Genomic DNA, 12,085 nt, shown 5'->3' with positions numbered 1-12,085 from the left:
CCCAATGAAGGGCTTGAACCGATGAACCATGAGCTCATGATCTAAGGCAAAATCAAGAGTTGGACGCTTAACTGACTGAGCCAGCCAGAAGCCCCAACCCAAAACCACTTTTAAATAGTTCTGACAGTTCAGAGGAGTGCTCACAAGCTACTGTGATCAGATATGTGCATAAAGCTGAAGCTCTGGACAGAATAAGGCAATCTGGCTGATGAGACCCTGACAGAACTTTCCCTTTATTGGGGGAAAGACCTCTGAGAACCCTTAATTATAAACCTTTGCATCCAGCTCCCTGCCCCACCCCCACCCCATGAACACACAGATGCAAGCCTTGCACACAAGTCTGGAGTTTCCTGAACCCAGGTGAAGAATTCCTGCTTCACCCTATAGCTCTAGTTACATGGATTCATTTCTGATCTGTGTCTTTCAGGTTGCTGAATTCCAGGCTTAAAATCCTTCTTCCCAAGAGAAGGAGAACACTAACTGAGATACTCAAATAATATAATTAAATTTAAATTTTGACAACTCTCTTCGCACCGTAAGTTCTTTTGGGTAAGAAAACAAAATGCTGTGCCTTACGTACTTACTGGACTAGCTTCTAGGAAGGTGTGAAGGAACAATGGGATGTCGGGAAAGCTTCGTGCAAAGGGAAGAACTGGCAGGACTGGCGTAAGGAGAGCAACTTCCCCTTTGATTGAAGAGTTTCCCGAGAAAAACCTCAGTAATTTCAAGCTCAATTCAGAGACAATCAGTGGCTCTACCTACCACGAATACTGCAGGGAGATGTGCACTGGTTTCCTTCTCCACAGTCTCCCTTACCTTTGCTTCTAAGGCCTACATTTCATAGGTCTTCACAAAGAGTGGAAGAGAGAGAACAGTTCCTTGTCAGCGGGTGTTGCCACCAACCAGGACATCCTAGACTTGTCTGAGTTGCCAGGTTTCCCTTTCGAGTCTTCACTGAAGATGTGACAGTGTTGATAATACAGAGCCTTCTCCTAGTGAAATTAGGTACTCTGGTGCACAGGTAACGTTTGTATAATATCTACTCTGGTAGGAACACGTCCAGAAAGAGAATGATCTAATGCTGAGAGGACTGACACATACCAGGAGTTCCCACATGCTAACCTGCTCAAGTCTAGAAAGTATTAAGGTATGCGGAAGCTACTAGACTTAGCTTGATGAGGACTGCTCATGAAAGGTCTGACTACAGAAACAGATTCTGCAGGAAAGACCACAAAGTCTAGGTAGTAGAAGTGTACAGGAAAGGGTCCTGGGTCACAAGTAACAGTACATATACTTAATGACTGACAATGACGACAACAGCAATAATGAAAATAATAACAGCTAACATTTAGGCAGTGCTAAGGGCCAGACACTGTTCTAAAGCACTTTACATATTAACACATTTAATCCTTACAATAATTCACCAGAAAGGAGCTTGTTATTACTTCCATTTTACAGATGAGGAAACTGAGGCACAAAGAGGGTGAGGTAATTTTTCTGAAGTCATATCAATAGTCACTTACAGAATTGGGACTCAAATCTAGGCAGTTCGTCATCAGTCTGTATTCTTAACTCCTAAGGTTAAACTACCTCCCTACAAGTAAATGTTCTTGAACTTACTACATATCTACCCACTCCTGTGTCTACAATTGGCAAAGATATGTATGCTTATCAAATCTTTAAAAAGTCTGAGGAAAAATAAAGGCCAATATATAAGCCTTCATAAAGTTCCTCCATTAAGTATTAAAGATCAAAGAATGACCTAGTATGGGAAAGACTGGCTCAAAGTGAGAAGAAACTAAATGAAATTTTAATAATTACTAGTGATACATTATTAGCATATGATTAAGGTTTTTGAAGAATAAATGACAAAACTATAATTTCAACTGAAAATATTAAAAAATATTGTCTTAATGTTTATTTTTTTGAGAGAGAGAGCAAGAGAGCACAAGCTGGGGGGTACAGGGGAGGGGAATGGAAAGGGGAGGAAGAGGGAAGGAAGGGGGATAGAGAGAGATTGAGGGAGAATCCCAATCCACACTATCAGCACAAAGCCTGATGCGGGAGGTTGAACCCATGAGCTGTGAGATCATGACCTGAACCGAAGGTGGACGCTTAACCAACTGAGCCACCCAGGTGCCCGTCATTTTGAAAACGATGAGGTTAAATTTGTTTGAAAACGTTTGATTCAAGGGAGAAGAAAAGGGCCCCCTTGGTCACTTTATAATAGAGTTACACAAATACAGTCAGTTCTTGGCACCATTTATAGGAGACAGTGGTTATACACTGTTAAACTAACATTTTTCATAACATCATCCTATTAAATATTTCATGTGATTAAGCAATTTTCAGGGAAAATAAGATCTTGAAGAAGATAAAAATGTGACAAAATGATTTTCAGAAACCTCACACAAAAAGCTTCTGGAAATCAGCAGCGGTCCATTCCATTAGCACCACTAGGATCGGAATGGGCTCTGGCTTCTGGGCAGCCCATGGGATAACCACTTTAATCAACCCAGAGCCCCCACATTGCAGATCGTGTCTGCTGTGTCATTAGGAAATCATGGGCTAGGTCAGCTTACTCGGCATCTATATTTTAACTTGCTATGGTATAGAAGCTTGGAGCTATAATACAGGACCCAATTTAGACCCTACATTCAGCTTAACATGATTTCACATCTAAACTGTTACATTTTCACATTTATCACCCAACTAGTTTACTCATCAATTCTAGATCCTTTCTTTGGGATCTCAGGTACTATTCAAAACCACACTCTCCCCACAATGCTCTTCTAAAGTTATCCTCGGAAAATCTTGAATTTCTCTGTCTTCTCCAGCTCTCCAGCCTATCCACAAGACTGCCAACACTCACCACTCCTTAAAGTCATTTACAAACTTTCCCACTAATTACACAGAAAGAAAATGCTGCATCTCACTGGAGCCAACTAGGGCCTGTCTTACTCACAGCAACTTAATCCTCAAATACAGAAGGAAAGAACTCGGTCACCTTGCCGGGGTCCATCTCTATTAATGGTTTCTGACAGGCTCGGGGTGAAGAGGCACAGAGCATGCTGAAAGGTGGGGGAGCTCTGCAGCAGGAGCGACTGGCAATACTCCATGACATTGGCACAGATCTACAATAGAAGAATAACAGTGACAAAAATATTAATTCCCCCAATGCCCAGTATCATGGAACTCCAGAGCTGAAGGAAAACAAAGTCACTGATCAATCTGTAAAATTACAACAAGGTTATAAATCAATCTGTAAAATCATTCACATCTGCTATTTTTCATCAGACTTCCAAAAACCAGACAAACGTTCAAGAACGGATACACAACGCCCACCCTCCTACCTGCTGCATGGCCAGTTCGAGCTCATCTTTCTTGCTCACTCTGTCTCCCTCCACATTATCATCTTGAAATTTAAACTGACGCAGTCTGTCAGAGCCCCCGAAGCGGCTTAGTAGTCCCAAGCACTGGCGCTAAGAAAGAGAAAAGATACTTTGTTCATATCTAATCGGGTATGTCTAAAATCAGCGACCCCTCTTTGAGGGATATAAAAAAAGAAGAACTCACTGGGGAATGGAATCACTCTTTAAAGCATCTGATTTCTTACTTCCAACTGAGGCACTAAAGTTAGCACTATTAAAATTCACCTTTTTGCAAATGTATTTGCTTGGCAGTCAACTCATTAAAAGAACACCATTTTTTTTTAGCAGTTAATACCCATTACATTGTAAACATTAATCTAAGAATATTCTGTATCACACCAAATAACTGCTTGGTAGACACCAATTAAACACGAGTTGATAAACAATGAGAAGCAAAATGAAATGGCAAACAGAAGACAGTTTGTAACAAGCATGTCCGTGATAATTCTGTCTACGAACGCTCAGCTTTAAAGGCTATTTCTCCTATAGCTGCTTCTGGACTTCATAAAGGGGCTGGGAACACACAGATACCCTTGGCAGATAAAATGAAGATGTCATCTACTTGAAATGTTGCTACTTTTCATCCGACAATACAATTTTTCCTAAGGTTCTTAGGGGGAAGGGCAAACTTCTCAAAACTGGTAATACGCCTATCTGGTGGTTGAAATCAGCGATGTGGGTTCCCAAAGCAGGTACCTGACTTCTTGCTATGTGATCTACAACAAGTTACTTAACTTCCACAAGCCTCAATTGCTCACATTCTTAGGAAAATAGCAACTCCTACCTTACTTATTGTTAGGATTACCTGCGACATTGAATTGTATTTACAATGCTTAGTCTATAGTGCTCTGCACATAATAAATGGACATTAAAAACATATACTCTGAAAACTGGTATCCTACACACGCCTACACATATATACAGACATATATAACTATAAAATAGCTTACGTACACTGATGTTAGTTTACATAATAAGACCAGATAAAGCAAAATATATTGAAAAGATTGTAATATAAATTTATTGTGCCAAAATAGCTATATCTATTTTTAAGAGATTACTTGCCGTTTGCTACCCTTACAGACAAAACAGATGCACTAAAACATTTCCTTCACCTTACGAAAGACCCATGAAAAATATCTTTTTCTCCCTACCAATGAAAAAAATTAGAAGACAAAAAAAAAGCATTTGGGTTTTGAGGGTAAGAGTATAATCCTTTCAGGAGTGCTGTTTGATAATGACTCAACATGTACTGTGTAGGCACCCTTGGACTCAGCGATACCAGTTACGCTATCTAATCTCTAGTTCAAAAATTTGTACACAAAAATGCTGATAGCAGCAGTTTTCTTTTGGAAACCTGAAAAAGCAGTTGATGAAAAGAGGGCTGGTTAAGAAAATTAAGGTAGCAAAAACAATGAAACATAAATTCTCTATATAAATATAATTGTCCTGCACCCAATCAAAAATGAAGATGTTCGGAACAAAGCAGGCCAGGAGGCTCCCAGAAAGACTGTGATCAATATCTAGTTGATAAGCTATCTAATATGTTTGAGTATATTAAAAGGAGATCACATAACTGGAAGAGAGCTTGGAAATAAGTACATAAAAACCAAGCAAAAAAAAAAAAAAAGAAACAATTATTCACTCTAGGGAAAACATGTTGCACCCAAAAGTAACCTATCACCCATTCTTACTCAAATATTACATTTACGTTGTAATAACAGCATAACACTAAAGCAGTGATCTAATCAAGTTCATGATTCTATTGAGCTTCTGGGCAGCGGTGGAGGGGTGTTGTGAGAAGTGTCCATACTGTATGGTGGAAGAAAAAAGAAAAAAGAGATCTAAGTTCTCACCCTCTTCAAGGGGAAACCAATAGATGATTCCTAAAATTAAAAAATAAGCATATTATTTACAGATAAATTACTTAACGATTTAAAACTGTTGAGAAGGTTTGCCCAAATCCAGGAAGCAGACCAGGGAGGATGGGGAAGAGGACTGTTGTATTTTGCTCTAAGTCTTACAGTATTACTCTTTAAAGAAGAAAGTCACTGGACCAGATGGATCTAACGGATATATTTAGAACTTTACATCCTGAAGCCAGGGAATTTACTTTCTTCTCAAGTGCGCATGGCACATTCTCCAAGATAGATCACATACTGGGACATAAAGCAGCCCTCAATAAATATAAAAGAATAGAGGTCATACCATGCACACTGTCAGATCACAATGCTTTGAAACTTGAAATCAATTACAGGAAGAAGTCTGGAAAACCGCCAAAAACATGGAGGTTAAAGAACACCCTTCTAAAGAATGAATGGGCCAATCAGGCAATTAGAGAGGAAATTAAAAAATATATGGAAACAAATGAAAATGAAAACACAACAATTCAAAATCTATGGGATGCGGCCAAGGCAGTCCTAAGAGGAAAGTACATTGCTCTCCAGGCCTATTTCAAGAGATTAGAAAAAGCACAAGTCCAAAATCTAACAGCTCACCTAAAGGAGCTAGAGGCAGAGCAACAAGAACGCCCTAAACCCAGTAGAAGAAGAGAAATAGTAAAAATTAGAGCAGAAATAAACAACATAGAGACCAAAGAAACAATTGAACAGATCAATGAAACCAAGAGTTGGTTTTTTGAAAAAGTAAACAAAATTGACAAACCTCTAGCCAGGCTTATCAAAAAGAAAAGAGAGAGCACCCAAATAGACAAAATTATGAATGAAAATGGACTTATTACAACCAACCCCTCAGAAATACAAGCAATTATCAGGGAATACTATGAAAAATTATATGCCAACAAATTGGACAACTTAGAAGAAATGGACAAATTCCTAAACACACACTCACTACCAAAATTCACACGGGAAGAAATAGAAAACCTGAACAGACCCATAACGAGTGAAGAAATCGAATCAGTGATCAAAAATCTCCCAACAAATAAGAGCCCTGGACCTGATGGTTTCCCTGGGGAATTCTACCAGACATTTAAAACAGAATTAATCCCAATTCTTCTCAAGCTATTCCAAAAAATAGAAGTCGAAGGAAAACTCCCGGACTCATTTTATGAAGCCAGCATCACTCTGATTCCCAAGCCAGACAGAGATCCAACAAAAAAAGAGAACTATAGGCCAATATCCTTGATGAATACGGATGCAAAAATTCTCAACAAGATCCTTGCAAATCGAATCCAGCAGCATATCAAAAGAATCATCCACCAAGATCAAGTGGGATTCATTCCTGGGTTACAGGGCTGGTTCAACATTCGCAAATCAATCAATGTGATCCATCATATCAATAAAAGAAAAGATAAAAACCATATGATCCTGTCAATAGATGCAGAAAAAGCATTTGACAAAATACAGCATCCCTTCTTAATAAAGACTCTCGAGAAAGTTGGGATAGAAGGAACCTACTTAAACATCATCAAAGCCATCTATGAGAAGCCTTCAGCTAACATCATCCTCAACGGGGAAAAACTGAGAGCTTTCCCCCTGAGATCAGGAACACGACAGGGATGTCCACTCTCACCACTGTTGTTTAACATAGTGCTGGAAGTCCTAGCATCAGCCATCAGACAACAAAAGGAAATCAAAGGCATCAGAATTGGCAAAGAGGAAGTCAAACTTTCACTCTTCGCAGATGACATGATACTCTACATAGAAAACCCGACAGACTCCACCAGAAGCCTACTAGAACTGATCCAAGAATTCAGCCAAGTTGCAGGGTACAAAATCAACGTACAGAAATCGGTTGCATTTTTATACACCAATAATGAAGCAACAGAAAGAGAAATCAAGAAACTGATCCCATTCACAATTGCACAAAAAACCATAAAATACCTCGGAATAAACCTAACCAAGGATACAAGAGATCTGTATGATGAAAACTATAGAAAACTTATGAAGGAAATTGAAGAAGACACAAAGAAATGGAAAAACATTCCATGCTCATGGATAGGAAGAATAAATATAGTTAAGATGTCATTACTACCTAAAGCACTCTACACATTCAATGCAATTCCAATCAAAATTGCACCAGCATACTTCTCAAAACTAGAACAAACTATCCAAAAATTTGTATGGAACCACAAAAGACCCCGAATAGCCAAAGTAATACTGAAAAATAAAACCAAAACGGGAGGTATCACCATCCCAGACTTCAGCCTCTACTACAAAGCTGTCATCCTCAAGACAGTATGGTATTGGCACAAAAACAGACACATAGACCAATGGAACAGAATTGAGAACTCAGAAGTGGACCCAAAAGTATACAGCCAACTGATCTTTGACAAAGCAGGAAAGAATATCCAATGGAAAAAAGACAGCCTTTTTAACAGATGGTGTTGGGAGAACTGGACAGCAACATGCAGAAGAATGAAACTAGATCATTTTCTCACACCATGCACAAAAATCAACTCAAAATGGATAAAGGACCTGAACGTGAGACAGGAAACTATCAACACCCTAGAGGAGAAAGCAGGAAACAACCTCCTTGACCTCCACCGCAGCAACTTCTTACTTGACACATCCCCAAAAGCAAGGGAATCGAGAGCAAAAATAAACTGTTGGGACCTCATCAAGATTAAAAGCTTCTGCACAGCCAAGGAAACAACCCAGAAAATTAATAGGCAACCAACGGAATGGGAAAAGATAGTTGCAAATGACATATCAGATAAAGGGTTAATATCCAGAATCTATAAGGAACTCACCAAACTCCACGCCCGAAAAACAAACAACCCAGTGAAGAAATGGGCAGAAGACATGAACAGACACTTCTCCAAAGAGGACATCCAGATGGCCAACAGACACATGAAACGATGCTCAGCATCCCTCCTCATCAGGGAAATACAAATCAAAACCACACTGAGATACCACCTCACGCCAGTCAGAGTGGCTAAAATGAGCAAATCAGAGAACTCTAGATGCTGGCGAGGATGTGGAGAAACGGGCACCCTCCTGCACTGTTGGTGGGAATGTAAACTGGTACAGCCCCTCTGGAAAACAGTGTGGAGGTTCCTCAGGAAACTAACAATAGAACTCCCTTATGACCCAGCAATAGCACTGCTAGGAATTTACCCAAGGGATACAGAAATGCTGAGGCATAGGAGCACATGTACCCCAATGTTCATAGCAGCACTCTCCACAATAGCTAAAACATGGAAAGAGCCTAAGTGTCCATCAACAGACGAATGGATCAAGAAGATGTGGTTTATCTATACCATGGAATACTACATGGCAATGAGAAACAATGAAATCTGGCCATGTGTAGCAACATGGATGGACCTTGAGGGTGTTATGCTGAGCGAAATAAGTCAGGCAGAGAAGGACAAATACCATATGTTTGCACGTATAGGAGGATTAGGAGGAACTTGACAGAGGAACAAGGGGGAGAAGAAGGGGGGAAATGGTGGGGGAAAGGGAGAGAGGCAAACCATGAGAGACTCTTGAATGCTGACAAAAACTGAGGACTGATGGATGTGGGGGGAAGGGGGGGATGGGCATGAAGGAGGGCACTTTGGGGATGAGCACTGAGTGTTATGTAGAAACTAATTTGACAATAAACTATTTGTAAAAAAAATAAATAAATAAAAATAAATAAAAAATAAAAATAAAAAGTTTAAAGTCATCAAGCCAAAAAAAAGAAGAAAGTCACTTACCTGGAATCTTCCAATATGTCCCTGTAGCTCCATTAGAGATCCTTCATTTGCATCAATATCAAGTTCACTTAATATACCTAGCAAAATTTGGAATGCTTTTAAATACAGTTTTATAGTCAAGAAAATAAAAACATTTAAAAACCAGGAAGAGCAACTCTTATATTTTATATTCTTTATGTACAAGGAAAAACACAGACTTGCCATGAAGGAGTTTTGGGAAATACAACTTCACAAAGATTATAAGCATACCACTACATGTTCATTCATATGCAACCTAAATCCAGACTGAATTTGTGATTTCAAAAGGCACTTTCTAAAGTTTTGGGGATAAATCTACTTTTATTTATAACCATAAAAGTTAAAAATGTTCTAAACTCGACAGTAAGTTACTGTCTCCTGAAAGAGTTTAGGATATAAAACATGAATAATGAAATGTATTTCTTTTTTCTTTTAACTCTTCTAGGTACTGTATCGTTTGATTTTTTTTTCTTTTCCCCTTAGGCAAAGTAGAGTTTGCACATACACACAAAAGTTCCCATTCAACTTCTGTTTAGACTTATCACAGGACTCTGAAATCAAGCTGATCAACCTTATAGTACCAAGGACAAATGCCCTTTATTTGTATCGAGCTCTCCAAGTAAACACACAGGTCATTCACCCCACTGGTTTCTTTGTTTCATGGCCACAATCATGCTGACGATCCACTTGAACCTGTCCTAGCCCCTTAACTTTATGTTTTCACAATCTCTTTAATTCAGTCCTTACCTCCAAGCATGTAACCGAGAATCTTATCCTTTGCTCCTTATAATAACAAGACCTGCTCTTTCTAGATTTCTCAGCCCATGGACCTCACACAAACCTACAGAAAACACTCATATCATTTGGCACGTGCTGGCTTGCTACACTTCACCTGTGGCTTATTACTCCACCAGATCCCATCCCTTCCTTTCTCCACCTCCTCTGGGGGACTGCTCTGAGAATCCCTTTCTTTTCCAGCTTACGCAAATCTATGTGGCCACAGAGGATTTTCCCTCACTATTTGAAAATATAATCAGGCCTCCCTTGTCCTCCAAAAAAAAAAAAAAAAAAAACCCAAAATAAGCAAAAACCTAGTTAATATCAAATTTTTGGAATATTTTCTCTACATCTGCTGCCTGTATTTTTAAACCTTTTTTTCCCATCCTACCCCTTAAAAGCTGGATCTTGTACCTAACAACGTCATGAAATCTGGGCCTTTTCCTCTCTGTTCTCAAACTTTCTGATTTCTGCAACATGTATTGCTATTCCCTGGTTCTTTTTTTCCACCTGCTGCCTCTATTTAAAAAGACTACCTGGGAGTCAGCTGGCTGGCTCAGTGGATGGAATATGCAACTCTTGATCTCAGGGTTGTAAGTTCAAGCCCCACGTTGGGTAAAGAGATTACTTAAAAATAGATTCTTAAAAAAAAAAAAAAGACTACCAATTCTGTTTTTGTAAAACACTCTCAGTTTCTATAAGATACTTCGGCTCAGTGCCAAATGATACTCTGTGTACCATTTATATTGTTCTCAACTCCAAAACACTTTCCAGAATATTTTTGGGCCATAGATAAAAAATTAACTTTTTGGTCAATATTTGAAGAGGTATGACATATCTGGTATGAGACTGGGCAAAACATGGGGGATACAGTTATAAATGGGCTTATAATTTAATGTGAAAATTAAAAAATACATTAAAAGATATATAGTAAAATTATGGGAGAATACAAAATAGTATGTCATCAAAGGCTAAACTATGCAGAGTCGGGTTGATGGGAGTGAAAACTGTTAAAAGTTTGTTTCAAAAATTTGGGAGGGTTTTGTCATTATCTTCAAAAGTAAACTTTAAGTATATACATTTTCAGGCCAAACAGTGCCAGGAATTTATCAAGCCTACCAGCTCAGATCTACAAAAACGCCCATGAATACACACAGACACACATACACACACAATTATTAAATGCCACACTGTTAGAAATGTTTAGAAAGACGGGAAACAGTGAACATGTTACAGGTATCTGGCTAAAGAACAAAGGCCTGGCTAACTCTTGCAACTGGAAACCTATACAGCCAATTTCAAAGAGGGAGGCAGGAGCTCTATGTGGTGAGGGAAAAGATCTCCAAGACATACTGGAAAAAAGAAGCTACACAGCAGTGTGTATCGTCTGACTTCATTTGTATAGGTAGGGGGCAATTTTACACCATATGCACAGAAATTCCTAGAAAAATAAGCTAAATTGATACCTAATACCTTTTAGAGAACAGGGACTGCTGGTCACTATTTTTACTCTGTTCTTTTGTTTGAATTTTTCACGAGCCTGTTAAAACAAGCTGTGTTGGGGCGCCTGGGGGGCTCAGTTGGTGGAGCATCCGGCTACTGACTTCGGCTCAGGTCTTGATCTCATGATCATGGGATCAAGCTCTACATTGGGCTCTGGGCTAACTGTAAGGAGCCTGTTCAGGATTCTCTCTCTCCCTCTCTCTCTACCCCTCTCTGTGCTTACTCCCTCCCTCTCTCTCTCTCAACAAACAAACTTACTTTAATAAGATAAAATAAAAAAGTGCTTTTCTGAATACAACCTTAATATGATGACAGGTTCAAATGATGCTATTAGCAAAATATAGAATTTTAGGTATTTAAAAAATTTACTGACAGGAGACTTCATGAATAAAACCAATTTGTCAGAGAGGATTTGATAAAAGGTAAATTCTCTTTATAGCTAACTCAGCACTTGTAGGTATTATCTATATGACTTTGGACAAGTAACTTCTCTGTGCCTCAGTTTTCTCATCTGTAAAATTTGGAAAAGAGTTCTACCTCATAAGACCCTTGTGAGGATTAAATAATTAATATGCTAAGTGTTTAATAAAATAGTACTTGGCACATTGTGCTCAATAAATGTGAGCTCTTGTCATTAGTATTACAAGTTCTGAGGGAAAGAATCATAATCAGCCATGCCATCATTCATGGAAAGAGG

The 12,085-nt window shown here is 38.9% G+C and overlaps 1 protein-coding gene across 1 annotated transcript in view; it reads right to left on the bottom strand.

Annotated features, from left to right (window-relative positions):
• NUP205 (nucleoporin 205) overlaps positions 1 to 12,085 on the bottom strand; it is an 85,987-nt gene that overhangs the window by 5,752 nt on the left and 68,150 nt on the right. Inside the window, exons 36-38 of the mRNA XM_039243539.1 lie at positions 9,091 to 9,167; positions 3,354 to 3,482; positions 3,008 to 3,134 (exon numbers count right to left, since the gene is read on the bottom strand). Coding sequence (XP_039099470.1) covers positions 3,008 to 3,134; positions 3,354 to 3,482; positions 9,091 to 9,167 — 333 coding nt within the window. The remainder of the gene's footprint in view (positions 1 to 3,007; positions 3,135 to 3,353; positions 3,483 to 9,090; positions 9,168 to 12,085) is intronic.

The sequence above is a fragment of the Hyaena hyaena genome, unplaced genomic scaffold (genome assembly GCF_003009895.1).
Source record: "Hyaena hyaena isolate Hyena2069 unplaced genomic scaffold, ASM300989v1 scaffold_8, whole genome shotgun sequence".
NCBI lineage: Eukaryota > Metazoa > Chordata > Mammalia > Carnivora > Hyaenidae > Hyaena > Hyaena hyaena.
This window is presented reverse-complemented; position numbering and strand designations above follow the sequence as displayed.